Genomic DNA, 27783 nt, shown 5'->3' with positions numbered 1-27783 from the left:
AACCGAATAATATCAATTTTATTTATCGACAATTGCAGTCAACTATAATCTCGTTAGAAAGTTGTTGTTGTTTCTTTCACTTGTTGGTCACTTGTCCGATATCTCATCCACTCCATCCTCTTCTTTACATATTTTGTTAATAAACTCCAAAATAGTAGAGCTTTCATCGACGTCATTTTCCGAGAAGTGTTGTTTCACAGCCAATAAAAGCTCGGTTTTACTACAATCCTTACCAACTTTCAAGTTGAAAGCTTTACGATAGCGTCGAAGTGATGATAGGTTCAAGCGACTTAAACAAGCAGCAACTTTAGGTCGTTTCCTCTTTTTCTTTTCCAACTTTACAGGTTTCCTTTGGCGGAGTCTAATATTGGAAACATCGTCTTCTTGAGTTGAACCGTCGTGCGAAAGTCTCGAGTTTTCATCTCTCCCAGTGCCCCTGTAGTTATTTGTTTGAGAACTTTTTGGTTCGGGAGGAACATCCACCGTGATTGGAAAGCCTTGTTCGTCATAAACAACTTCCAATGCGTTGCGTTGTACTCTCAGTTCTTCTCCATCCTTTCAGCCATATTGAAAAATACTTTAACACAAAACGAAAGGTGACTTACTTCTAACACTACTTCATGCCAACCACCAAGGCTTTGTCCAGACTTGATGTATCCAAGTTGACCCACAAGACTCCTATTGTTCTTTCAGCTGGTTTGTTCATAAATAAATTCTTCTTACGGTCTTGTACGGTTATTCCCAGCAATACGAACTTTAGTAGCTCTCGGAAGGACAGTTTCTACCATATCCATGGCCAACTTAAGACTGATCCACCATGCCCAATCGATAAAATCACGAAAACGAAATCACATTCCATTCCTTTCTACGGGACAGCAAAACAACCCAAAAGAAAAGGCTTCACAACTATTGTTTATTCATCGATGGATGACAGCTCGTGAGTAGTAATCACGTTTAACAATTGTAACAAAAACTCACAATAACTTTGTATTTCTTGCGAGTCTTGAATAGGTGGAAAATGTACAAAAACTACTTTAACAGAAAATTCACATTGTGCTCTTGTCAGCGACTGGTAATATATCCAATTACAAAGAAACCTCCCAGCATCCTCCGAACTCTTGACGTGAAATCCCTTCTTTTCAAGTTCCTCTACTGCTTGCCGAATGTTGATGCTAGTAACTAGAAAAGAATCCACTGGTTTGGTATCATCAATAGGGACAACTTTTGGTTGCCAACCACTTTCATCTGGACAACTGAAGGAAGCTTCTGTTCCACTATTTGTTAGTCCATCTGGGAAACCACTTGCCTACTTACCGTTGTAAGCTCTTTCTTCGAGTCGAAAACAATTGGCAGAAGCATCCACTCCACAATGGATGATAACGTTACGAACGCTCTTGTCCCGGTGCAACTTGCCATATACTTCATCCAGCGCTTGTTGGGCACCTTTTACACTAGTCGTTGCAACTGTCGTAGTAACGACCCTAGCTGCTTCGTGAAGTCCCCTTCTTTCTTCACAAAAAGAAACAAACTGTTTTACAAGAAACTCTGTCGGGTTTTGTGAAACCCGATGGAAGCGACCAAAACCTGTCAGATGAAACTAAAACTCGTCAATAACTTATTGCAAGCAAGAACAAACGTACATGTACAGAATACGGAGAAGGGTCGTTGGTAACAATACCAAGAGAACCCATTGGCTATCTTTATGGATGGATGATGATGTGGAAAAAGGGTTATGGTTGGTGAACCAGTGTTGTGTGTGAGTGTGTGTTCAACCCAAAGGAACAAGGGCCTTGACCCACAATGACTGTGAAGACTTGAAAACTAATGATAGAACGTCTCCGTTGTGTTGTTTGTGGAGTAACGGATACTCCTTTGTGGAGAAGTGGACCAAAGGGACCTAAAACTCTATGTAACGCTTGTGGGGTGCGTTGGAAAAAAGGAAAGTTGTATATAGATGGAAAACAAGCTTCGCCACCGGTAACTACTCGTTTGATAGAGAAAGTTACACATAAGCAAGCAAGGGCCCATCGACTGACCAGTATTAAATCCCAAGTTCAAAGTCACTATTTTCCCTACCAAGGCTCCTCTACAGTGCAAGATGGAGAATCAGAAACTTCCAAATATGAGGCTTTCTTGAAAACCCCAACTGCTGCAGCTATTGCTTATGCGGCCTCCAAGTCTTTTAGAAACAGTTGTCGGAACAGAGTGGTGGTGACTAAGGAAGAGAACGAAGTAAACAAAAAGGTCATAGACGAGCAAGGTACTCAGAACACAAGTTGCATGACTGTAAGAAGAGACCATTCTATAGATGATGACGAAAAGAGAAGTTGTTGGTTCTTGTCGGGTTTGTATTCAGAAAGTGACAACGAGTTGGAAGGCTCCCCTGTACTTATTGAGTTGGATGCAGACTCACTTCCTGCAGAAGAGCGAGGCTCTTTTCGGAAAGAGTCTTCTGTATGGACCCAACGTTATCGGGGCAAGGCAAACAAGTGGAGTTCCATTTTCAAGAAGGATACAGCTCGTCCTTTCTGCAGGCGGAGAAAAGATACTAAGAGTATCAGACGGCAGACCGAGTACAAGTTTAGATTATTATTGGATGCTGCCAAGGCGGTAGGAATGGAAGTGTAATAAGTTGTCTGTATATAAGAGTGTGTATAAAGGAGATGGAATTATGGAAGCAAACAAGTTTGCTATCCGTTCTTGTGAAATTTCATTTGTATTATTTGGATAAAAAATTAATGTAGTTTGTATTTTCTATGAAAGTTTGCTCATATAAAAAATCGTGGACTTTTTGCAAGTCAAAGTGTTAGAAAATGAACCACATACACTGCAACAGTCCATAACTTTACTTCTTAGAAGGAAGCTCCCCCTCAATATGATCAACTCATGATTCCCAATAACCTTATCAAAAGGATACCATCAAAAGTCTTTTCCTAATGAGAGTTGGAACTCCATTAAGCAAATCCTTTTGGATATTCGGAATTGGAAAAGTCCACCTTTATTTCTATGGAAGCAACTATTGTTCTTTTACAAGACAAAGAAAGCTCTTCAACCTGGAATAGTTATGCACCGAATATTCCACGTTGTAAGTGTTATTATCCAATCCATCCGACTTGAAGGAAAATTTCCCATCCTATACAAACATGCGACAGAAGAAGGTTGTAGGAAATGATAAGTAATCTCATAGAAATTGAAATCCACACAAATTGGGTGCGCTCTTTTCACTGACTTTGGTTTGTGACTTTGGAAAAACTACCATCACTTATGTTTTCTCGCTCTTCCAACCAGCAGTTGAAATTGCAACCAAGGCCTCCAAGCGAGTTCCGAATATTACCGAAATTTGAGGAAGAACGAGAAACAACCAAGAAAAAAACTCCCAAGTTAAAGCAAGTTCTCAACTACTTAAGCGACCACTTTTGTCCTTGGGATTATGATCTTTATCGACCAGATATTACGTTCTTTCAAGTATGGAATGTAAAGTCCGAGGAAGAACGAATTCCTCTTCGGTTTTCCGTTACACTGAAGCCTTTCTCTTCTCAAGCCAAGTTTTCTCTCCGTGCACGTCTATTTCAACTAGGAAACGAGGGTTTTTTCTTCGTCAGTATTGAGTCTCAATATTTCGTTTCTTTTCTAACATTGAAATAGGCAAAGGCAGCCTCCTATGTATGTCCTTATCGTTCAACCGTTCCTAACGATTATTATGGCTTCGAGGCAGATAAAATTGTTGCCTCTTTTGGTAAAGAACAACTAACTAAACTATATATCAACGGCAATCTGAAAAGTTCAAGGAAAAGCAACCAACGGGTAATACGAGTGAGGAGTGGATTGAGATCTCTTTGTCTAAAAAAGTGCTAGGTTCTTGGTTCCATCGGCGTTCAACAAAAGATTGTTTTTGATTCCAATAGAAAACTAACGTTGCGGTTGGGTTATAACTCGCGACAGGAAATTTATGTGACACCGATACCAAACGGCCTTTACTTTTGAGAAGGTTTTCATTTTTGCGAGACAGTATTATGGTTTGAATCGTGGTTGTATACTTATATCGACACACATACATCATCGTATATATATATATATATATATATATATGTACATATATTCAGCACCTCCCCATTTCCAAAACTCCAGCAAAATAAATCACCCAGGTGGTGACTTAGGTGTTTCTCTTTCGTTTCCTTTGTTCTATTTGCAACAAACGAAGGGAAGGATATCCTATACAAAAAGTTTGGATAGTCCACTTCCACATATCTCTTCCACCTCCTAACTGTATGCATATTCGATAAGCCACAACAGCTTCCACCAAGTGAGCGCTCCAAGCCATAAAACAAGCCACATACAACATAGTAGGAGTACGAAATATGGCTAGAGCAAGCATTCGAAACCATTCCAACACCACTCCCATATCCACTTGTACACAGGTTACCGCTGTAAATATACATAAGCCACTGACGATCAAAAACGATAAGTATAGAGGAGGTGACAGTACTTGTGGACAACCCTCTTTTCTCGTATGAATCATTCTTCACCAGAAAATGAAGAATGGGTGGAGAAAGGAATATTTATAAAGAATTTCATGTTTGTTTACTTTGAGAAAAGTTTATAGAGTGACAAGAATCGACCATTCTTTCTATTGAATTGCTATATGATACTTCCCTTGTATAGACCAACAACAACTGTCTGTTATCAAATGATTATTATTCATCGGTGGATATGGGCAAGAAAGGAAAGCTATACTTGGGTAGGTCCGCTAAAGCCAAAATTCGTAAAGTACAAGCAAGAGTTGGAAGTGGTAGAATAAGTAACAAAGTTGTATGTGACTCAGGTAAGTTACTAGTCTTTCCTTTCCTGATAAAACTCTGAACTTTTTCAGCGTTGAAACAACTTTGGTTACCGAAACAACGTGCAGCCGCACAGTTGGAACGATTAGGCGTTGCATACGACTCCAACAAATGCCTATCTAGAAAGACTTGGAATAATAACACACATTCGGAGCTTATCGAATATTATGAACAACTATCCAAGCAAGAAGCTCCCAAAAAACCCAAGCAATTGACTCGAAGGTAAGTTGTCGTTGCAGGTTTCCGTTGGTATGAATGGTAAGCTTTGTGTTTCTCTTTGTATTATAGTGAAAAATTGTACTTGAGCAATATTTTCCATAAATATGGAAATAACTTCAAAAGAGCTTTCCGTGATACAAAACTCAATTATTTACAGTGGACGGTATGCTCATTCTAACGCATGTATATACGACCGTTTCCTAAAGTATTGTCTCAGGAAACACAGCTTGCGAAGAACTATAAGAAATGGCTCGACGAGAACAACCAAAGTTTGCTGACAGAGAATTAGCGCTCGACGAAAAGGTGCTCGCTGTAGCCGATAGTCGTTGTCATGCTTTCCAATCACTCAATATCAGCGCTATTGTCCAATCCAGGAGGATATGGGACTAGCTAAAGTCTCTTCTTCTTCTTCTTCTTCTTCTTCTATCATGGCATCATCGTCCAAGGGAGCCCCTTGACGATTGCTTCCTAACTGACCTTGGTTAGTAGCAAACTAGAATAATTCCAGTTAATAAAATATAAGAGTTTTTTTGTTGCTTGCCTCTGTTATTGTAGTGGGGTTGGAGTGGTCGTTCATAACACTGCAAGTCTCACTCTTCACTCCTAACGGAAGGGGAGCTGGAGCATTGCGTATATCCTCCAGCTAGAAAACTTTAAATACTTTACTACAAAAGGCAAGACAAACCTTTTTCCTCTGAATATTTTCCAATTTGCAAAGTATTTCGTGACTCTTATTTCCTATAGGCTGTGTGACATAGGAAGAATTGAAAAAGGCGGTTCTTAAATCCAACAAAGACATTAAGCGCGGCCTTTCCAAACACAACTACCCCTTTTATTCAACAGAAACAAAAGATTGTAAGAAGAATAACTATTTCTTGCGAGCAAATTGCACTAATTAAGCAGTGGGAACAACAGAGACAATCTTGCCACCTCTCTGATGGATCTGAATCATACGCTCCAACATCTTGTCTTTAGGAATCAGATAAGCTTGATTGGAACGACGGAATTGAGACAAGACTCCCTTGGACATACTGGTAGAGTTACGATATAATCTTCCCGAGCGAGAACGCAACGTTATTCCTGCGGCACCAGCAGCTCCAGTGGTCCACTCAGTGAATCCAGTCACATCTAGACGGTAGACTTTACCATCATTATCAGCTTCCACACCCATACGGAAACCAGCACAAGGAGCACCAACAGGTCCTGGTCTTCCTCCCATAGATCGACGGGCAGTAATACGATTCAAAAGTCGAGGCACGGTTTGTATTCCAAAACGGTTAGCTTGAATGCTGGAAGTAAATGCCTTGCGTTCATTCGACTTGTAATCGGCATCAGCTGCACGACTACTCATTCGTAATAACTGAGCAAACTGGGCAGTGGAATTGCGAGTACCAAGAGTATATGGACGATTATAAGGTACATTATCGTATCCAAAAGCCTCGTCATATTCTCCATCATCCAAGAACGAGTCAATAAGTGCATCAAAACCGTGAGAGTCATAAATAGAGGTCTTGCCTTTCAACTCGGCATAACTGTCGCAAGGTCTTCCCAATAAAATTCGGAAACACAACTCAATAGAGTTATAAACTGGACGATTATAGAAAAACTTGTTCTTAAACACATCTGACTTGCTCAGAGCACGAATGTAGTCCTTCACACGATACCTTCCATTCTGGAATGCCGAATCAATGGTCTTCAGCTCTTCCCTTTCAGCTTCAAAGATATAGTTATTTCCAAATATTCGTTGATAGGCCATTTCCAAAATGTTTCTAGTCTCATCTGGTGGAAAGCGTCCAGCTCGGACTCTCCCAGGTATGATCTTATATTCCTTCTCCTTCACTCTTTCAAAGCCGATTTTGGGTAACATGGACACACCGTTAGCAGAAAGATAATCCTTGGAAAATTTAGGAACTGCAGTATTATCTTTTACTCCTCCTTGAGATATCTTAATGCCACCAGATCCTTCGGTTGAAGCACTGCTTCGCTGACTAGTAGTGGCTGAGGAAGTCTGTGCTTTTGGTGCCTCTACTCGTGCGGTGGGTGCGGAAGAAGGGGTAGCACTGGATTCTGCAGGTTTACGAACGTCCTTCTTCTCTTCAGCTTTGTTTTCTACTTTATCTCTTGACGATGAGATATCTTTGGAGTCTTTGGAATCTTTGCCATTGTCTGCTCGAGCATAAAACACAAGCCTTGATCTACCAGTCTTCTGGATATTGGACGCTATTGGTCTACCCCGAAACCCTAACAGTCAAATATGTATCCTTTCACTTTGACAGTTACTACGATGCTTTATAACTTACCACTAGTTGAAAGTCCACCTACATAGTTTCTGTTAGTTCCCCATACGATGGAGCTGTTGACAAACGACAAGCTGGAATCCATATGCGAAAGATAAGTTTGAAAAGATAATGAAGCACTATGCGGGTATTTGAAGGGGGAGCTATTAAAGGAGATTTTGGAGATTCTCCCATTGGGACGATTTGTGGATATGATGGACAACCCCTACCATTATTGCTTAGCAAGTAACTAGATCGACAACAACAAAGTAAAGAAGATAGAAAGAACAATGATATTCATGGATATTTTCCAACCACGTTGATCGATTTAGTGGAACTTTTCTAGTTTTACACTGCTAATGTCTTTGTCTTATTGTCCTGCTAGGAACACTTCCAGTTTTTGGATAAACTGGAATAAAAGCGGATTTTCAATATTCAGGAAAGTTATTTGGATTTCTGCTTCAAGTATACAAAGTTGAAACGAATAAATAACAAACTCTTGGCAAGACACGGGACAGCTTTGAATACTCTTTTGAATGATTTTCTGGCAATTCGAAACTTCTACAAAGATAGTTCACTAACTTTGTCATGAATTGAAAGCTGTCATCAACCATTCTAGTCCAGTATCTTAGTAAAACTGTTCAGTTTGATCACAGAGTGTTCGAGATTTAAAAATGAACTCCTTTTCGGGGTACAATGTTATGATGCTTTTCATTTTCTCACGTGATACTACAGGAACTTGAGATGTTTTGGTGTGGATCCGTAAAACATACTTGAAATGGCTTTTTTACAACATCACAGACAATGTGGGAGGCAACACAACGCACCCTCAATCCAATGGTAGAGAAACGGTTCGATTGAAAATGAGAGGAGTTTTTCTGTTTTGAGAGAGCGAGTCTTTGATGATGAGTGGTCGAATGTATACATTTGATACAACCGATCATAAGTCACCTTGTTGTAACTTTCAGTGGTATATTTTCAGAAAACAAGGTGAAAGCAGAATCATCACTTGTGAACTGTTCGGAGTTATCGTTTCACTTGAAAACAGATGGGACTGGCTAGAGTTTATGATAGATGACTCGTTACAGTTGACTGCTTTCAGGTGCCCAAAAAGAGATAAACTTGGAATGGAAACGTTACTACAACTGGGTGACGTTGCTCAAGTAACCGGTAATTGGAAGTTGTCAAACGGGGCTTTCTTGAACGCAACTAAAATTGCCATCCATAATAATCCCGACGTAGAGTGTAAATATTGGCTCCAACAGATACAAAAATACAAGTCAAAAGTTTGTGAGTTAGAAATTCCGTCAGATTGGATTCGTCGACAACAAAGAGCACACAATTTGAAAACGGATGCAGTGTTATCCTTTTCTGCTCAAGTTTCCACTGCTGCTGCTACGTGTTGGAAATTGTGGAAGAAACATTTCAATCAAGGTGGGAAGATCAGCCTCCAAAGACTGTGGGAAGTAATTCAACGAGAGAATTGTCCGAAAATGCAAGAGTTGTCAAGTTGTAGAAGGAATCAGATAGTGCAGTTGTTGATTCATTTGGGGTATCTAATTCCTCTATCCAAGGAACCTGAAACTTATGTTTTACTTATCGATGATATTTTGGATAAACAAGTAATGCAAATTTTTAATCAAAACATAGCCTCAAAGACGCTTTCCTTAAGAGAAGTTGCATATCGACTAGAGGAATATTTCCACGTGGAGGAAATCAGTTTGGAACGTGTTGAGGAAAGTATTCTGAGACTAGCTTATAAAGAAAAAGTGGAACAAGTGTGACACAAAGACAGCTACTGTAAATTGATTATTATCGTTTAGGCATCTTTATATAAACAAAAATGGATATAAATGAAAAGAGTACACCTATAGAACAAAGTGGATGAAATAAGAACAATGCAGTTGCTACAAACATTTTTTCCATGCTTCCCAAGTTTCGTAGTCGAGACTAAGAATAAGTTGACCATTTTCAAACTGTAATTGTGACGGTGTAGTGCCAGTTCGTAGTGGAGCCGACGATGTATTTGGTTTATCACTTTGATTGGATTCAAGTTGTGAGCTCTTCGGGTCCATATACTTGACCCATGGTACCCCATTTCTCTCCGCTATGGATACTTGTCCATCTTTGATAAGGAACGAAAGATGAAAAATATTTTCAATTGTCTTTGCATACGAAGATTTGTCCAATACAAGTTGAAAGAAACTTGATTCTTCTTGTGCACGAATAGCTCTGCACATATCTTGAACCTTCTTGTCAGTCTCTATCTGGCCAAGACCTTCATTGGGATCCACCAAAGTTGGTCGTTGAACAAGGTAATTATCTGTCTGACGCATCCGCTTCTCTTCCCTTGCGCTGCCTTCCAGTCGACTACGTGTCCTAGGAAGCTTGGGCGGAGCTCTGATGGGTCCTCGAACAAACGCAACGGAAGGGGGAATTCGATAAAACCTTGCAAGCTGTTTACCCAATTGCTTCCAATCAATTGCAACATTTTCAAAGTTATCTTCATCATAGTGAGACTGTTCTTCGCCATAGCCGTTCAAGTTGGAACCACTACTTGGACCGGAACACTTGTTCAACGCTTTTAGTCGTCGGATAATCATTTCCAAAGTAAATTCTTGGTGAGTTACCGAAATTTTCTCTGCTCTTGTTGCTGCACTTCTTGCAAATAATAGAAAAGCCCCACTCAATAATACTTGTCCTTGGGGTGCAGTAGAACGCGTTCGTAACTGTTCATTCTCCGTCATCCTCTTATCAATCAAAGTCGAGTCAGGGTCTTCGAATTCTCCTAATTCCGAGTCAACCCTTTTGTGGTGTTCCACTATCTCATTCAACAAATCAGCCCTTTCCGTTAAGTGAAGACTCCTTCCGGTATCCAAGCTGGGTCCGGTCATTTTCAAAACCAATCAAATGGGCAATAGAAAAAAGGGAATTGAGGCGCCTTTTAGCCACAAAAAGCAAGTTTCTTCTCGAGAGAGTCTGACTAGTCAAGATTATTTAAATAACAGTTATTACTTAGTTCACGTAGTATTTTTCACGTAGAACTTCCTAATAAAGTTGAGATATTTGCTGAGCAAGTTTAAGCTCGAAACTCCTTGACCTTGCTTTCATCACTTTAGGTATGTTTCAAAGATTGCATTCATTTCTCCTTCTCAAAACCTGGGCCAAATTGAAGTTTTTGTAAGGTTATCTATGCTTTGATGAGATATATTGTCACTCTGGCACCAGCTGTCAGGGGCTATCACAACGCACCTTCAGCTACCATGTTCAGATTGGCTTTTCAAAAATTTTAACGACTCTATAAAGGCTGCGTTTTTCATCGGTTTGAGTTCAAAATGAGAAATTTTATTCATAATACTGATCAAGACATCTTTGTTTCGTTTGCAATTCATTTCAAAATGCTAGTAAATATATCCCACTTTTGAAAGAAGAAGAAGATAGATCATATTCAACTGGAAACATTGTTCTAAACAAGCCTGAAATATGAAAGCTCTTTGATGTACTTTCCCCATATCATGCTAAGATCCTTTGAAAAACTACAGATCGAGAGTGCAAGGAACAACTGGAACAAGTTGCTCATGTCTATAGTATTTTGAGATTATATGGATGAAGAAACACATCCTATGAGTCTCGCTACTGAAGAAATATCTTTTAGCATACTTATAGATAGATATGGCTTGATATAAGAAATATGGCAATGTTTTCCATACTAGAAACTTGCGCAAATTTTCATGCAAGTTAAAACAGAATGAGAAGGAAATTTTATTTTTAGAATTGCTTCACTTCCTGTCTGCTGTTGATTCAAAGACCATCCTCTTATCTATTTTGAAAGCACTGGATTGAAGAAACCGGAAGCTAGGTCCATCCCTGATTTGCTTTGTTCTGTTTCAGACCCAGATCATTGTAAAGACGAATGCGAGGCAGAGTTCCAGATTTTCAGAAGAACTTTACGAATGTTTTCTCGAAATTCTCATTCTTGTGTGAAAGGAACTTGTGAAATAGTGAATTCAAGCACTTGCTGGACTGCAACGGGAGAAAACTTGAGAGGTCCAACTCAATGGCAAAGAAGGAACTAAAAAGAGTATACCGAAAGAGTTTTTTTGCATCCGTTAACGTCTTGGTTAATTCTACGTGCAAGTTCTCAGCCTCGTCACTCTTTACAATCACATTTAGCGTAATTTATGAACCTCTAAGATGAACATCGAGGTGAAGAACAGATAGATGCATTTTGTGATGAGTCTCATCGTGATTGTCTTATTTTGGAATAGGAAACCTACTGAAATGGGAGCCAAATTATATTCAGGTGTTTGAATTGTATAGTCGGCTAGGACTTTTGAAAACCTTACCAGAAATACTGGACAGTAGAGCCGTATTGAATAAGCATTGTTCGGTTACTTTTTAGTTTACTATTCTTCTTTCTTTCACAGCCTGTTATGAAAATTTCTGCCTGCTTTTCGAATCCATATTTTTTCATTTATTTTCTATTTATGATCGCTCTTAATAAAAAGGACGGAGGCAAAGGATATGGATTCTCAGATCTTTGTATAACTGTGCTGGATATTACCATTCCAAGTCTTATTCGGTTCATTGTGTGTATCATCTGCTGTTGCGAATGGATTTCTTGATTTCTGTGTTGTATCTGATGGGTTTGTATTTCCTCGTAAAATATATTTCAGCTCGATGGATTTGACTGATTTCGCTAAGCCCAATCAATTATATACTAATGCGGCCATTGAAAATGAGTTTGGCAACTTTATTATACAAAGGAAGAATTGATTCCTTTAGATGTGCTTCTTTAAAGTCGAATCTCTTCTTTAGAATTGGCTACAATGTACATTTCTTCGCTATATGGTATATTCACGAGTAATTGATGCAAAGGGTTGATTGTTATCATCATTTTTTAGACTTTATTTCTCCTTTCTAGCTCTGATAGATATATGCAAAGACTTCATATTAAACTTACATTCTATATCAGAGCAGGAAGAAGCCTATATCGTTCAGCTAGAGAGGCTTCTACTCTATTTGTTGTTGGTGTGAAGGAGGACGACTTTTATTTCAGTGTTTGTCTCTTCGGCAGCCTGAAAAATATTTTCTGGAAAGGAAAGAATCGTTTCCAATGGAAAATTGAACTTAGATATCTTACCCATCGTAATATTTCCTTTAAATGCAACGGATGCGTTTACAAAAGTTGATTCACGATATTCCATTTCCAAGAATCATCTTCACCTGGAAGAATCCTTTTTATAACATTCTAGTTTCAAAAATAGTTTTTAGCTGAGCATCTCAACGAGAATGACGAGTTGTTTGTCAAATGATATTTCATAGATACGATGTTGAATTGAATTTCTTATCGTAAGAAAGATCCAAGGCATTTGACAAAGAGAAATAAGAATCAACAGAAAATGAAAAAGTAACTTTTATTTCGAAGAATTGCCGGATACATTGATCAACAAGATATTCATGACAATATGCCACTCTTCGAAAAGCCTTGGAGCTTTCTGCACGATCGTTAACCTCCAGAAGTGTTCGATTATGGCATTGACAAAGGGTAGAAACGTTATTGAATATACTGCAGCTGAGAGATATTTAACATCTTTTAGTTGGTTCTAGTTCTTTATACAAAATACATGTTCAATTACTACAGGAGCAACAGGCGAGTAAGCATTGAAGTGGAATTGGCTGGATGGGGTTCCATTTTGTTTCTATACGTACCTACTTCAGATTGAGAATGTCAAAGGTGCTGTTTTTCTCTTCTGAAAGTCAAACTTGTTCATTTGAATAGTCTTTCTCAAAATATGATTGAATATTTTGTTGACTAAAAGAGGAGCACATCCTCAAAAAGACAGAATCCTGCAGAATGAATATTTGAGAATGTAGATGAAGGATAAACAGGTCAAGAAGATGGTCTTGCCTTGAAAAGCTTCTTCATAATAGACCAAGACCAAATAAGCACTTGAATGATATGAACATGTAAATGAAAGAGTTTATATATTCTTTGTGTCTATAGACATTTTGTATCATCAGCTGATATACTTTTTACAATATTTTGAAGAAATGGTCAATCTGGATGTCCTCTTTCATCTAATATATTATAGAACATCTTTTATAAGACGACATTTGAAAGTCACACAAGGCGTGCTTTTATCGAACATTGGAGAATGCGGGGATATAACTCGTTGATGCTCATAAGTTGTTTTTTTTCGAAATGTACAATTCTCTATTCATTGTAACTAGTCTTCAGGGTTATCTACGGTTCTTTTTGTTATCATATTGGGAATGTTCCTTTTACGAGATTGCTTTGAATTGAAATTCAGTTGCTCTCTATATTCCATCGACTGCTTCTTCATATCATTTCCAAAGCATTGATTTATCTTACCAGTTCTTCTTTTCATCTTTTTTTTCTCATCAGTGGACAATATAATGTCATATTTTCTTCCCATCAGCAAGTCTCTCTGAGTTGATGCAGCCAGCTTTTAACCGTCCAATTCTTCTGTGATATGACTTGTTGTCTTAATCTATTTTCCTTAGCTTTGCATTCCTTACTTTGAAAGTAAGATGTGCATCATCTCAAACATTTTTTATTTCTATTTCAATCCATCATAGCTGTATAGCTTCCATAACTTCCCAGATATATCCAATGTAGCAGTGTTACTGCTTATCCTTTGTGAGAATAAAACAAACAGCCCCTTAGCTCTTATTCTACTGCTATGCTTTTCTTTATCCTTTTTGAATGGTAACCTACTCAACTGGTCGTGTTGGATACGCAATTCGAGGAATATATTTCGACCCGGTGTTTTTTGCTTGCATTTGAAATCATTTGATTGAATTTCTTTGAATATCATTCTATTCTCAAGATAGAATCAAAACAAGTTTTATACTAATAATCATCCAAGCTGTTGTGTCCAAGGGAATCCGGTCATCTCCTTATCACACGAGCCATGTGAACATTCGACTTTTAGAATTGTTGTTTTCCATGTCACGTGAAAATAATAATACGAAGCACCAAGTAGGTATTGCTGTAATAGGTGCTGGTCGTATTGGTTTGGTACACTGTGAAGCGTTGACTAGAGTACCGGGCGTCCAACTGGTAGCGGTAGCAGATTTTATTTATGAAGCTGCCACCACAGCAGCCGAAAAGTTCCACATCCCTTTGGTATTTCAAGACTGGAAAGAAGTTCTCAAGTTACCTCAAGTTCACGGTATCGTCGTTTGTTCTCCTTCAGATACTCACGCAGATATTATTGTTGCCGCTTCCCGTGCCGGAAAGCACATATTTTGTGAAAAACCTATCGATTACGACTTGAAAAGAATCGACCTAGCTTTGACTGCCGTTGAAAGAGCAGGGATTTTGTTTCAACTAGGATTCCAGCGACGTTTTGATGCCAACTTTCGTAGAGTACGGGAAGCTGTAAAGTCTGGCGAAGTTGGAACACCTTACATGTTACACATCGTCTCAAGAGACCCAGCTCCCCCTCCTATTAGCTATATTAAGCAATCAGGCGGCTTATTTTTTGATATGATGACACATGACTTTGATATGGCACGTTTCTGTATGGGATCAGAGATAGTGGAAGTAACCTCTTTGGGAGCAAACTTGGTGGATCCTGCCATCGGTGAAGCTGGAGATATCGATTGTGCTGTTGTAAGTGTAAAATTTGCAAACGATTGTATCGGCACAATAGAATGTTGTAGAAAGGCTGCATATGGTTATGATCAGAGAATCGAAATTCTGGGTTCCAATGGCTCAGTCAACATTGGCAACAATTTTCCCAATACAGCAATCATAAGTAACTCTCAGACCATTCATAGGGACCTTCCGTTGAATTTTTTTATGGACCGATATAAAGAAGCATATGCACGAGAAATGGAAACTTTTGTGGATATCATTCAGAACCACAAAACTCCTCCTGTAAGTGGATTAGATGGTAGAATTCCAGTAGTTTTGGCTTATGCAGCTTTGCAATCGATGAAAGAAAAGAGAACAGTTAGAGTAGATGAAATAGACTCCACTGCGAGTGTTCTTGCGCATCCAAAAATGTAAAAGTCTTCAAGTAACATCATTGCAAGTATTGGATTTTCGATTGGATCACATGTTGTTAGGTTGGCTGCGTGAATGGAGTGCTTCGTTATTCTCAAGTGACGATAACGAAACCACTCCATATCTCCAATATGTTTTGCTTTTCCAAGTATGTCAATCTTACTTTAGCAAAATACAAGTGGATTAAGCGGTTTTTGTTAGGCCGGCGTCAGTGCTGTGGAACTTTATCTAGATTGGAGACAGCGCAAGTGTTATGAGTTGAAATACATTCCCAAAGAATTAGAAAAACAAGTGAAACCAGAAAAATTTCAAAAAGCTCAGAATTATGGGAAGGACAAGAACACTTTCTCCATTCTTAGCGAAGTGATACAAACGGGGGTTCACATGACCCTCTTTGCAACCCACTCTTTGCCTCGATTGTGGAAGTATTGTTCACAAATCATAGAAAAACACTCTTTTATGAATTCCATACCGGCAGAATTGCAAACAACTCTGTTGTTTTCCTCTGTACTGTTTTTAGGAAATAAGCTCATCTCCTTGCCCTTTCGTATTTACAATACATTCGTATTGGAACAAAGATATGGTTTTAACAAAACCACAGGGAAGCTTTTTGTGAAGGATCTCGTTACTGGAACGTTGATTTCTGCAGTGATTGGATATCCTTCCTTAATGGGACTGTGGTACGTCCTGGAACTGAGTGGACAAAAACTGTGGCTTTATTTTTGGCTGTTCACAAGTTCATTAAGTATTTTATTGGCTTTATTATACCCTCCTTTGATAATGCCTTTGTTCAACAAATTTCAACCGTTGCAAGATCAAAAGTTACGTCAAGAGATTGAAGAGCTTGCTACACAGGTAGGATTTCCTCTGAATAAGATATATGTGATGGATGGTTCGAAGAGATCTTCACATAGTAATGCTTTTATGTATGGTATCTGGAAGAAAGGGATCGTCCTTTACGATTCATTATTAGAACAGAACAAGGATCATGACGAGAGAATTCTCGCAGTGTTGGCTCATGAAATGGGTCATTGGAAAATGAAGCATACTCAGAAAATGCTTCTTATTGGACTTTTACATAGCTTAGTACTTTCATGGTCGTATGGCAAGACGGCAAACAATGAGTCGATTTATCGCTCCTTTGGATTTGATACAAAAGCACATATCATTGGTCTTCTTCTCTTTAGTGAGCTACTTACTCCGTTAGATAGTGTGCTTAGCTTGATCATGAACTTTATTAGCAGAAGATTTGAATATTCAGCAGATGATTATGCAAGAAATATGGGATATTCATCTTATCTTATCGAGGCTCTCGTAACGCTCCATTTAGAAAATTTGTCAACAATGCATCCAGACCCACTGTATTCTCTTTATCATAATAGCCATCCTACGCTGACAGAACGTATTCATGCTCTCGAAAAGGATGATTCCGAAACGAAAAAGAATCAATAAAATTGGATTCCTTTAAACTCAAGTTGAAGAATATTGTCTATGATTAGGTTGAGACATTGAAATCTCAAAAAAATTTTAAAAATTCCAGTTATAACTGAGAAAAATGAAGGATTCAAACCAAGTTTGATTTCAAAGCAGCCTTATGTAGCTTCAATTTTGAAATTGACAAGGAAGTATCAAAATTTTAATAAACCAGCTGATGAATACCCACCGTGTTTGTCTTTGTCCACAAACTTTAGATAATAATTTCAGTATTTTGTATTTTGAAAATGAAATCAATCGAATTCTTTATTGCATTTGTTTCATCCTTGAAATGTTGCTTTCAACTCAATTGAATTTCGCTAGCTATTTAATAATAAATTTACAGGGTAGAACTTCTTAGTTATGTCATAAATGCAATTTATCTTTTTTTTCAACCGGGTGTTAGAAGTAGCCTATGTTGAATTAGCACAACTGCCAACATGGCTAAAATTTTTGAATGATATGATAGGTATGAAATTCGTTTCACAAAAATTTCCTAGTTGCTAATTTTTTATTGAATTTTTCCAGGCTTTATAACTTGACTTCCTTGACTTTTGGTTGCGCTGGAAGAACCTGTTCTACCAACTCCAGTCCTCATTTTATCTTTTCCTCCTAACATGGCTTCCATTATACCCCCTCTTCTTGTGTTTCCAGGATCAAATTTGACCTTTTCCTTTTCTGCTTGGAAGTCTTCGTATCTTGAATCTTTTCCAAATGGATTTGGATGCAAATAATTCAATGATAATGAGATAGGCATTCTTGCAGGTGGTACATAAGCTCCCTGAATTCTCGCCAGTTGCAAACGTTCTGTTGCGTTCTCTCTCATAACTGATAACAATTCTTTTCTCTCAGAATCAAACTGCCACGATGTTCCTTTACATTTCAACAATTCAGCACGAGAGCAAAAATATTTATCGGCAGCTTTGATTGCTTTGTTTACATCTTTTTCGACATTATCCGAAATCTGAATATGACTGAGAGACTCTCTAAATATATCAAATGACACCTCTTTAAGCTTATTCAATAGCTTGGAATACATTGTATACAGATCTAGTTGCACTCGTTCCAATAGACTTTTCCTTTTTCGTTCAAATGCCTTCGTTCCTTTGTATTGTGCAGCTTCATCGTCGTACAGTGCCAAGATTTCATTACGCAGCTCGGTACTTTCTTTACCAAAGTTTTGGATGATCCTACCTTCTTCTGTTTTTCTTTTCCATTCACGAACGCGACTAAAATAAGTCGTTAGCGCTTGTTCGAAGCAGTTATCACAGTGAAACGTCGCATTCATTTCATATTCCGGAGCTGTTACCAGATAGCTTTCAATTCCCAATCTTTCCCATACTTGTGTTATATGAAGAGATATTTCCATTGCAGGAGTTGGGTTGCTGTATCTATCTTCTATGAAAAAGTAGTCATCTGATGTCGGTTCTCTAAAACGTTCCCTCAGCGAAGTAGCAGTTCGTTCAAAACTTTGCCTATGAAAGACATAATGAGGGAACAGAGCAAACTCTATGTCGAAGAGGTCAGAGATTTTCTTGATTCCCGTTGATCCTTCTTCCCGTGCTCCCAAGAGACTGTTGCAGTCTTCAATGAACGCGGTGATCAAGTCTTCTCTATTAGTTTCCTCACTTTCAACATCCCTAAATACTACGACCAAAAGCTTCTTTGAATGAGAAGATAATACTCCCAACGAACGAAGTTTCATAACGTCCTCTATGGCGTTTTTAAATAACGGCAAACCTGTGGCCTCCAATCGGCCGACATCTCTGCTGTGAACGTGCAACACGATGACGTCAGAAACTGCTGTCGCAAGACGGACTGAACTTTCACCACTGGGTCTCCCACCGTGAAAACTTATTCAAAGCTACTTAATTACAACATACACAAGTCAAAGCTGGAACGTACCCACTATCAAACGCCTCTACATCGAACAGAACGAGATCCCTTTGTGGCTTATCCAGTACAACAATATCGGAACCTTCAATAAGCATTCCGTCGATACCTTTTGTGGTCGTGTTGAAGCGATCTGTTCCAACTTCAAAACCGGTACCAAACACGACGTTGAGTAACGTGCTCTTTCCAATGTTTTTACATCCCAAACTAGCCACTATGGTATAGTCACTAGCGCCGTCTTCTACACTAGTAAACAACTGTGACAAGTTGGACTTTATCAAGGTCAACTTTTTCGTATGAACCAATGAGATAGGAGCTTTCGACATGAGAATCGTTGGGAACGAAACCACCATACAAGGAGGGCAGATCACAATGATCTTAGAAGAACAAAGAGATGCTAGTTGAATGGTGCACAGTTAAGAGCTCGCGTCAGAACTATTGAAAAACAATCACACGTCCAGCAATAAAACAAAAAACTATTGATATTCAAAAAAATATAATGGAAAACAAAAGGTTTGAGCAAGAAAGAGAAAAACCCAAAATCAGGATTATACAACAACACAGAACTAAGACAACACAACTATGATCAGTGAACTTTCCTATCGTTGTCTCACTATTCGAAAACTATTAAAAAACAGCTCTTATTTACGAGAGAGGCAGTTATTTGCTACAAGAGTCAGAAATCTTGTCCTGTCATAGAAACTACTTCACTCCACATCTGTGGAGGAACAGTCTTCGTCCTACCAGCAAGTTCCGACCTTGTCACACAACAGTATAAGCAGATATATAGAAAAAGAGTCTCTTCAAACACCTACAGTGGAATATATGCAACCATATCATTAATCATACTAGTCGCAAAACCAGAGAAACCTGCAAAGCAACCATGCGCTGCATAGGAACCAAGAATGGAAGCATGCAGATTATCTGCAGCATTCGAAGGAACTGTGCGTGCAATAAAACTAACATCATGAAATAAAATGTTTGCCTATGCAAAACGAAATGAACATTTAGGATGTCATTCTGAAACAAAATGTGATACGAACTTCAGCCATTCGTTCGTCAAAATATTTTCTAATTTCGTCCATAAGAACAGGACAAAAATTTGCATAACCCTTTCCATTCGCTGTTACATATTCATGACCAGCTCCATCAGCAACCAAAATCATAGCAAATCCCTTGGCCTTTACACGTTCGTAGATATGATTTAAAAACGAATTCAACTTGAAAGAAAATTCCGGAATAAGGCAAGCATCAACCAAACGCGAAGCCAGCGCAGTTTCCACTGCAAAGAAACCACTATTTCTTCCCGGAACTTGTATTACAGCCTATAAGATATTGTTTAAAAGTAACTAAATAAAAGTAATGACATCCTTACTACAGCATGATAGGAACATGAAGCTTCACAATGGATACTACGTAAGGCTTGCGCTGCTGCTTCGATGGAAGTTTCAAAACCAAAGGAACGCTGAATTCGCATAATATCGTTGTCGATAGTTTTAGGTATTACCGCTACAGCACATTTCATTTTTCTTCTCTTTACTTCTTCGAATATTTGTTGTGATGCTTTCAGAGTTCCATCGATTGGACCACCTCCAATAATATAAACTTGGTTAAAGCCGTTGTCGGATATAGCGTCTACAATTGCTTCTGCTCTGGGTACTTCTCTTGAACTACCAAGAATACTACCTCCTTTCAAAGATATATCGCTATGCAAAGTGACACAACGGACAAGTAGCAATCAATAGCAACACATACTTAACAGTGTCTGGGTTAAGCGGGAACAACGATAGAGACGGTTCAAGGAAGCCACGGAAACCATATCTAACACCCAAAATTTGTTTCAACCCATAACTTCCAACTAAAGTATTTGTTAACTGTGCGATTGCAGAGTTCATTCCAGGAGCTAAACCACCGCAAGTAACAACGGCAGCCTGAAACACGAAGATCAACAACATCTATCTAAACAATATAAAAGAGATTCAACCTTGACATTTTGTGGATGAAACACGCAAGTCTCTCGCGGTCCAGCACGAAGATATAATTCTCTGATTTTAAGAGTATCAGAGTTTGGAAAAGAGACGTCGCCAATGAAGTAGTCATCGTTTGACACAAAAGGATGACCACCAGATTTTGATAAAACATTAGGATAGGTACCAAGGGAAGAGCACCATTCTGAAAGGTGTGGTGGATACAACTTCTTATATCTTACTGTCTTTTCCAAGTCGCACTTGTCAGTTTGAGAGTTGAGGGCCATTAGGCAATGGGCTCTTACGAACAAATTTCATGAGAACATATAACGTGTAAGCTTTCAAGGGATGACACGTGCTTTGTGGTTCATATTTATCCACTCTATTATTGAGCAGGAATATGGTTTTTGAGTTAATCTTAAGTTGTCTACACGATAAAAGTGATGCATTGTAGGTTCCGAGGAAAGCAACCTGGAGCATCGTCCTTGAAGATCTACACTGAATGGCGGTCGCCCTATTTTCACGAAAAATAATACTGTAAAGAAAATGTTAACAAGAATCACCCTCACCTGAAATTCCATGTGCCAAATATCCGAAAGTGGAACCCCAACTTGAAACCATCTGATCTGTTTGAGAAAGTAAGAAAATATCGACAAAGGCGTGTTTTGCTGCCCTAATCTGAGTTGAATCATTTAAGAAATACCGATTTGCTCTTCTAGAGTCGAAAGTAGCTATTTCGAGACAAGTCATCTTTCTAATATGGCTTAGATTGTCTGTATCGTCACTTGCTATGAAGAGAACAACGGGTTTAAGACTTGTCTGTTGCAGGGCTACATTTGCCGCACATTGCACAGTTGATCGTAGTCGATCTAGACTGTTCAGTTTTTTCCAGCGAGGAGCATTATTTCTTAGCCTAATTTGCATGCCTTGCAAGGGTAAGATATAGCTGAAATGGAAGATATCCCCTTACCGATAACCAGCTTTTTATGGAACTGCATCTCTTGCATAAATACCAATGCAGCTCTTTTAATCTCTGGAGTGAATTGCAGTACTTTGTTCGCTATCGAATAGAATGGACGATTACCTGTTTGGGGACGAAAGTTTGCACTATTTTGTAATATTTTAGAGATAAACCTACCAAGTATTCTACAAAGTTGGTAGTTATAGTCTTTTCGAATGTAGAGCAAGGGTGCAAAGAATTGGTTACTCTGCAAGACTACATTTGAAAAGGAAATGGAGTCTGTATGAAACCTTAAAATATTCAAATAAGCCCTTTCCATTTGTTTTGTAAATGGCAGCCAGATTTGGTCATGTTCGCTTGCATGAATGGAGTAAACTTGATTCTTCATTAGCTTTTCTAATGACATGTTTCTACTCGTTGCCAGTAAAGATAAGTCAGGAAATACACCCCATTTGTCTTGTATTATATTTTCCAACTTGACTGGATGGAAGTGCACGAACAAAGCTCTCTTTGTTACCATTGCCAAGAGTAGAGTGGAAATCAATCCCAATATGTTATTTCCCCATCCAGAACTACTTTGTGTATAAATTAGAAGAGGTATAGACAGGTTTCTTCGCAGAGCTTGTTGTGCCAATTCTTGTTGCCTTGTCAAGGCAACTTCAAGTAGAGCACCTGAATTTTCTTCAGTAGATGAACACAAGGAGCGAAGTTGTTCTGTCGTTTCTAGAAGATGGTTTTGAACATCTGCATGGAGAACTTGTTGCCAAACCTGCGGAAAGCCTAAAAAGTAAGACGCTGTGCAGTTGAATAGTATTAAAGTAGTAACATGCCAACATAAAACAAGTAAGGTTTTCAAGAAAGCTTTGCAAATCATATGCCGCCGAAAATTCAAAATTTCGTTGTCATTGAAGTTTACATTTTTTTTTCCAAAGCAATCTAAGACTTCATTCGGTTCTTCCGTAAAACGATGAGAGAGGTGATGTTTGAGAGCTAAATTGTCGTGAGAATAAACTGCTAAAACGCATATCATAAACAAGACAAATTCTTCTGCTTCGAAAGAAATTGTGCAATGAAGGCTACTCAAGAGCTCTTCCTTCGAAAAAAAACAGTTTGTTGTATTTCATTAATATGGATTTGATATATCCACCATTTACAACTTGACAGAGACATGGAACAACTGAAACATTCCGAAACTTCATTATTGAGAAGAATGGAGGGAATCCCCTTCCAAGTTACGTTGTTGGAAATTGTTCTATGGCCACACATTCGAAGAGATCCATCTATCTTTTCTTTCGAAACAATCGTGGAAAGCTTCCTTATTCTCTTTCAAGCTGATTGACTCCCACCGTAAGAACTCTACGTTTCTTTTTTGAGTTCTGTTAATTCAAAAATAATAACTGTTAGAGTAGACTGGACAACAAGGGAGATTGTCATATCATCTTTTCAGTAGTGTCACCTTATCTTCTCTTAAGAAGTATCACAGCTCTCATAGAAGCTTGCAAAAGATTATCGTGACGACAAATATAGTTATATTGACTATTTATATTGTGAGACAAGTTACGCTCATGAAAAAGACGGTTGTTCTGGTTGGCCTAGGTCACTGCCACGTTCAGGTAGTGAGGAGCTGGAATAAGGTTCTTGACAAGCATTGGAAGAAGATAGTTATTTGTCCAGAAGATAAAGTTGTATATAGTGGAATGGTAACTGGATGTATAGCAGGCGACTACCAGTTGGAAGAAGCTTGCGTAGATGTCAAGTCGGTTTGTAGTTATTTTGGTTGGACTTGGGTCAAGGTAAGTGAAGCGCTTCAGTTTCGGAAACTCATGCGGCATTTTTGCAGTCCGCGGCCTATGAAATAATACCTGAAAAACAAAGGATTCGCTGTAGGTCCACAAGAGGAACCCAATTTGAACTTTCCTACGACGTTTTATCTATCAATGTTGGATCAGAAACTCCTTCGTTGGGACAAGTCGCGGTTGATGAGGCTGTGTTGAAATGTGGCCGCATCTTAACTGTTAGACCGATTGGTACAGTATTGTCCAAACTGGATCGATTGGAAAAGGAACTCTTAGAAGAGAGAAGCTGTAGAGATTCTATTGTTGTAGTTGGAGGAAGTTATGCCGGTGTAGAACTCGCATTTTGTTTAGAAAGTCGTTTGAGAAAGAAAGGTATCGATAACAACGTTTGTATTATTGAGTCAGCATCGGTATGTATCCGTTTCATGTTTGGTTATACTTTTACTCTCATCTTACTAAAACGTGTTGGATAGGATGGTTTACGTCGTAACTTTGGTATTTTACCAGCTATGCTTATAAGGAATGCCTTGAGAGGAAGAAATATTCAATATGAAGATAGTCTCCATATCGTTGCTATCAAAGAGAGGTTCGTTTGCGATGTACATTTTGAAGAATGTTTCTGAGCGAATGTTTAGAGAAATGTTTTTTCAGAATGGTACTCGTTTACCTTATGCTTTTATACTTTTGTGTACTGGAGCTGAACCTCCCAAGTTTCTTCGACAATGTGACTCTTTGGCTAAAGATAACCAAGGGTTTGTAAAGGTACTGCCAACCCTGCAAACCTTAGATTATTCCAATATCTTTGCCTGTGGAGATTGTTGTTCTTTTTTTGGAAATCTTCCGAAAGCTGGAGTTTATGCAGTTCGACAAGGAGCTATTTTGGGAGAAAATATTCGCTTGTTGTGTGAGTCCTATTCTTATAATTGGAATCAACCCCAGCTTTATCATTTTTGTCCTCAGAAATATTATCTTTCTTTAATATCAACTGGCGATAAACGAGCAATTGGCGTGAAATATGGTTTAGCTTGCTATGGGCGTTGTCTATGGAAACTGAAAGATAAGATTGATCGAGATTGGATTCATAAGGTCAATCAAACAACGGATGCATCTCATCATTTTTGGTGAATGAGAAAGAGATGCATTAGAATCTCGTATTAAATGATGAGTCATGCTGGTCTTATGTTTTGCGATGGTTCTTCAACTTTACTGAAACTTGGTAGATTGATTAACCAACCTTTGCTTAGAAATGAATACAAGCCATGTTTGACGTCTAGAACAGTAATTTGTTTATCCAGAAACTTTAAAGTTCTACTAAAACATAGTCGTGAGCCTTTTAACCGAAACTTCTCTGTTTATGCTAGGGTTCAACTAGAGCCAGACAAGAGGTAACTCGGTCCCTACTAAAATCAGATAAAGAAAGTAAACAAAGGTCAAAAAAAATAGAGTTCCAGTTGTTTTGTTGGCTTCCACCGTTTTGTGCTCTAGACCTGTTTTAAACTGGGAGTGGTTGGAGTTGTTCCTTGGTATTCTGACAATTGTAGCCTTCTTTCAAGTTTTCACCTATACGATAGAGTTTACAGAGAATGGCAGGTTACAAAATAGAGTAGTTTTTGGTTGGTTTTGCTGACAGTTACTTTTGTGTAGCCTTTGATATTACCCGTGGCGGAAAACTTATTCGGAGCTATCCGTACACAGAGTGGCTAAGTTGGAGGTTTATTCCAAGCTCCTATTTCCCTATTTTGCTATATTTTAAAGAATACAGCGAAAGGCGCGAATCTGAAGGAGGTCCATCGACAAGGTGGCACCTATTGCCAGTCTTATATAATCCAACCGGATTTGTCAAGGTAATTAACTGTGTCTGGACCTTCATTCTTTTACTTACTATGAACACTGTAGATGGTTGAGTCCAATTTACCAAGAAACAGTAAATAAGATAACCAGAACTTTACATAGAAAGTAACCCACATTTTCTCTATTCTATTTTAACTGCATCATGACTCTTATCCTTGCTCTCTTTCCAAGATTTCCAATGCAGCGAACCACGAATGTTTCTTCCTAGCCAAACTAACATGGGAACTATAGCAAATACCATACTATAGAAAACAACTTGTTTGAAAGCGGATAATTCATGTTGGAACTAGTTTCCAGGCGAGTTATTTGGAGTAAACAGAAAAACTCAGTAGCTTACCGGATATGGCCAATTCCAGTCATTTAAATAAGCACAAAGAAAAGTCCAACAAAAATAGAAAAAAGCAAAGCCTAGACTCCAACTTGCTTCCATCCAAAAAGACTGCCTATATTTTTCTATCACGGAAGGGTCCAAAAAGAACTTTACAATAGTTATTCTATTTAAAAAAAGCATAAGAGAATATTTCTTACCGAGTCCAAGAAAACATAAAGTAAGGGAAACCCATGCAACAAGTGCATGAGTTTGTCGAAATGCTTCACTTGGTGTGCAACTTTTCTCACTCTGGAAAACAAGATAAATTAGCTACTTCTCTTGCAATATAACTTACTCCTTGTGAAAGTGTATGAGGGTGTAATAGCCAAGACCCATAAAAGCACCACTTGGGAACGCAAGACCACTCGTCTGATAACAGAATTTTTCCAACCGGTTGAACCATGAATACTTGTTATTATCCGGTAAAAAAGCCTTTAGGCAGGAAGTTGCAAGTGCCAACAAAGTATACGCAAACAGAATGAGGTTGGTTTGAACGGTCAAAAATATCAATTTCCCTCCAAAACGCCTTTGTTTTTTGTGAGTGGGACTAGTAAAGAATTGAAGGCGTGTTACTTGAAAGAAAATAAATAACGCCGTGAAATAGAATAGCGGTCTAAAGAAATATTCTCCTCTTCCCAGTCGTAACATTCTTCTTTCACAAAGCTCCCGACCAAATTACAATTTTATTTGGCCTTTGGGAAGAAGAAATGCACGTGCTCCTTGACTCTCTTCAGAGCCTATATTTCTTATTTCTTTTATCGAACTCGGGCTTTTTTTCGTCTCTTTTTGTATGTTTAAAGCGACATACGAAACTTCTTTTTGTAGAGTCTCTTACCCATTGAAACCAGCAGCCATCGAGAATTCATGCAAAATACTAAAAGAGAATATCAAAGTATTTATGCCCGTAATTTAAGCTAGACAAGAGCGAATACATTATTTAGCCTTGTCAAAACAATTAATTATGTGTGCAAAGTCATCGGGAAGATAACTTTCTTTGGAGCTTGACATTGAATCATTCTTTCAAAAGCTTCATCAAGTCTAATCATTATAGAATGCTTTCTAAATAATATTTGGATGACATAAAAGAATGTTTACAGAGAAATCAAATGCCCAAGGTCCATCCTTTGTTGCCTTTGACATTCCTTAACAACGAAGTGCAAATAGAGGAAATCATAGTACAGAGAGTTGTATTGGGGAGATCGATTCGAGGCTTGCACATTGTTAGCACACAATACGCCACTGACCGACTCTACAATGTTGCAAGCGTTCATATTTAGGAGTACGCTTACAATGAAGAATACAAGAAAGAGATTATTTTGTAGAAATTGCCAGAGTGCCTACTGTTTGCCCTTGAATCGTCTAGCCAAGCGAGAATACAAACGTTATCAAATGAAAAGTGACTTTGATGCTGTGAACCAAAACTTGACTGGAAATGAATTTCCCAAAAGTTCTTTGGATGGTGTCTCAACTTGGAAACCAGTGGGAGAAAGCTCGACGCATAATGATAACACTCGTCCGTCTCCAGTTTCGTCAAACCCGAGTGAAGAAGCCCCGACTTCATATGACACAAGTAGCGTCAATCAACTCTCATCGTTTGATGGATTAGTTGAAAGTGTGTCAAAAAAGGTTCCTGATTGGTTATACAAGCCAGCAATAGCCAGAGACTTCCCCAGACCTAGAGTGCCATCATCACCTGAGCTCATTCATAGATACGAACAGAGGCGCAAGTTTTTCAGTGCTTATCCAGGAAGAGCAGTTCTTGTGTGTATAGGTGCATTGATCACTTTAGCAACCCCTTCGAGAGCTCCTACATTTCTCACGATACCTGTGCAGTTTGTCGCCCTGTCGATGATTGCTTTACACGTCATACTACTATTCATCTGGCTATTTGGTGTAAATGGAGCAGCAGCTCATATTTACACTCCAACTGAAGAAGAATACAACAAGATAAAGGATAATCTGGCCACACCCGAAACAATGCCCATATTACCTGCTGAAAGAAGAAACGAGTTTGGTCAGAAAGTTGGTTTATTTTGGTCGAGCACTATACTTTCTCCACCTACTTGGGCATTAATACTGGGTCTATTAGATTCAGGAGTGT

The 27783-nt window shown here is 38.6% G+C and overlaps 18 protein-coding genes across 19 annotated transcripts; 9 read left to right on the top strand and 9 right to left on the bottom strand.

The window, feature by feature from the left end:
• Positions 1–2: 2 nt before the first annotated feature.
• On the bottom strand, positions 3–864 carry Gasu_33710 (uncharacterized protein). Its single transcript, XM_005705632.1, has 3 exons — positions 724–864; positions 606–678; positions 3–555 (listed from the first exon to the last, which is right to left on the bottom strand). Exons 1-3 carry the CDS (start codon positions 792–794, stop codon positions 88–90), a joined length of 612 nt encoding a protein of 203 aa, XP_005705689.1. The 5' UTR covers positions 795–864; the 3' UTR covers positions 3–87.
• A 19-nt stretch (positions 865–883) lies between these two features.
• Positions 884–1784, bottom strand: Gasu_33700 (pyrrolidone-carboxylate peptidase family protein). Its single transcript, XM_005705631.1, has 3 exons — positions 1641–1784; positions 1315–1597; positions 884–1266 (listed from the first exon to the last, which is right to left on the bottom strand). The coding sequence occupies exons 1-3, from the start codon at positions 1689–1691 to the stop codon at positions 914–916; spliced, it is 687 nt and encodes a 228-aa protein (XP_005705688.1). The 5' UTR covers positions 1692–1784; the 3' UTR covers positions 884–913.
• Positions 1785–1794: 10 nt separating this feature from the next.
• Gasu_33690 (GATA transcription factor) lies at positions 1795–2792 on the top strand. Its single transcript, XM_005705630.1, has one exon. The coding sequence runs from the start codon at positions 1825–1827 to the stop codon at positions 2626–2628; it is 804 nt and encodes a 267-aa protein (XP_005705687.1). The 5' UTR covers positions 1795–1824; the 3' UTR covers positions 2629–2792.
• Positions 2793–3114: 322 nt separating this feature from the next.
• On the top strand, positions 3115–4039 carry Gasu_33680 (uncharacterized protein). The gene is made up of 3 exons (XM_005705629.1): positions 3115–3597; positions 3646–3804; positions 3856–4039. Exons 1-3 carry the CDS (start codon positions 3265–3267, stop codon positions 3982–3984), a joined length of 621 nt encoding a protein of 206 aa, XP_005705686.1. The 5' UTR covers positions 3115–3264; the 3' UTR covers positions 3985–4039.
• A 4-nt stretch (positions 4040–4043) lies between these two features.
• Positions 4044–4544, bottom strand: Gasu_33670 (uncharacterized protein). The gene has a single exon (XM_005705628.1). It carries the CDS (start codon positions 4517–4519, stop codon positions 4154–4156), a length of 366 nt encoding a protein of 121 aa, XP_005705685.1. The 5' UTR covers positions 4520–4544; the 3' UTR covers positions 4044–4153.
• A 10-nt stretch (positions 4545–4554) lies between these two features.
• Gasu_33660 (hypothetical protein) lies at positions 4555–5389 on the top strand. 2 transcript variants are annotated; one of them, XM_005705626.1, is made up of 4 exons: positions 4555–4822; positions 4871–5060; positions 5127–5220; positions 5275–5389. In XM_005705626.1, the coding sequence occupies exons 1-4, from the start codon at positions 4711–4713 to the stop codon at positions 5344–5346; spliced, it is 468 nt and encodes a 155-aa protein (XP_005705683.1). In that variant the 5' UTR covers positions 4555–4710; the 3' UTR covers positions 5347–5389. The 2 variants fall into 2 exon arrangements, with proteins under 2 accessions (XP_005705683.1, XP_005705684.1); XM_005705627.1 differs by lacking the exon at positions 5275–5389 and having other exon boundaries at positions 5127–5269.
• A 454-nt stretch (positions 5390–5843) lies between these two features.
• On the bottom strand, positions 5844–7664 carry Gasu_33650 (phycobilisome linker polypeptide). The gene is made up of 2 exons (XM_005705625.1): positions 7358–7664; positions 5844–7298 (listed from the first exon to the last, which is right to left on the bottom strand). The coding sequence occupies exons 1-2, from the start codon at positions 7437–7439 to the stop codon at positions 5953–5955; spliced, it is 1428 nt and encodes a 475-aa protein (XP_005705682.1). The 5' UTR covers positions 7440–7664; the 3' UTR covers positions 5844–5952.
• Positions 7665–8154: 490 nt separating this feature from the next.
• Positions 8155–9202, top strand: Gasu_33640 (uncharacterized protein). The gene has a single exon (XM_005705624.1). The coding sequence runs from the start codon at positions 8239–8241 to the stop codon at positions 9115–9117; it is 879 nt and encodes a 292-aa protein (XP_005705681.1). The 5' UTR covers positions 8155–8238; the 3' UTR covers positions 9118–9202.
• Position 9203: 1 nt separating this feature from the next.
• On the bottom strand, positions 9204–10264 carry Gasu_33630 (uncharacterized protein). Its single transcript, XM_005705623.1, has one exon. It carries the CDS (start codon positions 10225–10227, stop codon positions 9241–9243), a length of 987 nt encoding a protein of 328 aa, XP_005705680.1. The 5' UTR covers positions 10228–10264; the 3' UTR covers positions 9204–9240.
• A 4010-nt stretch (positions 10265–14274) lies between these two features.
• On the top strand, positions 14275–15399 carry Gasu_33620 (myo-inositol 2-dehydrogenase). Its single transcript, XM_005705622.1, has one exon. It carries the CDS (start codon positions 14307–14309, stop codon positions 15372–15374), a length of 1068 nt encoding a protein of 355 aa, XP_005705679.1. The 5' UTR covers positions 14275–14306; the 3' UTR covers positions 15375–15399.
• A 5-nt stretch (positions 15400–15404) lies between these two features.
• Gasu_33610 (STE24 endopeptidase) lies at positions 15405–16889 on the top strand. Its single transcript, XM_005705621.1, has 2 exons — positions 15405–15519; positions 15573–16889. The coding sequence occupies exons 1-2, from the start codon at positions 15424–15426 to the stop codon at positions 16821–16823; spliced, it is 1347 nt and encodes a 448-aa protein (XP_005705678.1). The 5' UTR covers positions 15405–15423; the 3' UTR covers positions 16824–16889.
• A 318-nt stretch (positions 16890–17207) lies between these two features.
• On the bottom strand, positions 17208–19164 carry Gasu_33600 (GTP-binding protein). Its single transcript, XM_005705620.1, has 2 exons — positions 18750–19164; positions 17208–18697 (listed from the first exon to the last, which is right to left on the bottom strand). The coding sequence occupies exons 1-2, from the start codon at positions 19061–19063 to the stop codon at positions 17356–17358; spliced, it is 1656 nt and encodes a 551-aa protein (XP_005705677.1). The 5' UTR covers positions 19064–19164; the 3' UTR covers positions 17208–17355.
• A 9-nt stretch (positions 19165–19173) lies between these two features.
• Gasu_33590 (6-phosphofructokinase) lies at positions 19174–21024 on the bottom strand. Its single transcript, XM_005705619.1, has 6 exons — positions 20722–21024; positions 20493–20668; positions 20113–20443; positions 19781–20062; positions 19553–19722; positions 19174–19495 (listed from the first exon to the last, which is right to left on the bottom strand). Exons 1-6 carry the CDS (start codon positions 20989–20991, stop codon positions 19414–19416), a joined length of 1311 nt encoding a protein of 436 aa, XP_005705676.1. The 5' UTR covers positions 20992–21024; the 3' UTR covers positions 19174–19413.
• A 19-nt stretch (positions 21025–21043) lies between these two features.
• Positions 21044–22714, bottom strand: Gasu_33580 (uncharacterized protein). Its single transcript, XM_005705618.1, has one exon. The coding sequence runs from the start codon at positions 22693–22695 to the stop codon at positions 21613–21615; it is 1083 nt and encodes a 360-aa protein (XP_005705675.1). The 5' UTR covers positions 22696–22714; the 3' UTR covers positions 21044–21612.
• A 400-nt stretch (positions 22715–23114) lies between these two features.
• On the top strand, positions 23115–24609 carry Gasu_33570 (selenide, water dikinase). Its single transcript, XM_005705617.1, has 4 exons — positions 23115–23458; positions 23506–23871; positions 23935–24047; positions 24097–24609. Exons 1-4 carry the CDS (start codon positions 23231–23233, stop codon positions 24584–24586), a joined length of 1197 nt encoding a protein of 398 aa, XP_005705674.1. The 5' UTR covers positions 23115–23230; the 3' UTR covers positions 24587–24609.
• A 5-nt stretch (positions 24610–24614) lies between these two features.
• Positions 24615–25389, top strand: Gasu_33560 (uncharacterized protein). Its single transcript, XM_005705616.1, has 3 exons — positions 24615–24846; positions 24905–25047; positions 25106–25389. Exons 1-3 carry the CDS (start codon positions 24620–24622, stop codon positions 25363–25365), a joined length of 630 nt encoding a protein of 209 aa, XP_005705673.1. The 5' UTR covers positions 24615–24619; the 3' UTR covers positions 25366–25389.
• Positions 25390–25393: 4 nt separating this feature from the next.
• Positions 25394–26424, bottom strand: Gasu_33550 (uncharacterized protein). The gene is made up of 4 exons (XM_005705615.1): positions 25978–26424; positions 25841–25931; positions 25650–25790; positions 25394–25598 (listed from the first exon to the last, which is right to left on the bottom strand). Exons 1-4 carry the CDS (start codon positions 26328–26330, stop codon positions 25434–25436), a joined length of 750 nt encoding a protein of 249 aa, XP_005705672.1. The 5' UTR covers positions 26331–26424; the 3' UTR covers positions 25394–25433.
• Positions 26425–26864: 440 nt separating this feature from the next.
• Gasu_33540 (nucleobase:cation symporter-1, NCS1 family) lies at positions 26865–27779 on the top strand. The gene is made up of 2 exons (XM_005705614.1): positions 26865–27696; positions 27725–27779. The coding sequence occupies exons 1-2, from the start codon at positions 26973–26975 to the stop codon at positions 27754–27756; spliced, it is 756 nt and encodes a 251-aa protein (XP_005705671.1). The 5' UTR covers positions 26865–26972; the 3' UTR covers positions 27757–27779.
• The last annotated feature ends 4 nt before the right edge of the window (positions 27780–27783 follow it).

This window comes from Galdieria sulphuraria, assembly GCF_000341285.1.
Source record: "Galdieria sulphuraria unplaced genomic scaffold scaf_27, whole genome shotgun sequence".
Taxonomy (NCBI): Eukaryota; Rhodophyta; class Bangiophyceae; order Galdieriales; family Galdieriaceae; genus Galdieria; species Galdieria sulphuraria.
This window is presented reverse-complemented; position numbering and strand designations above follow the sequence as displayed.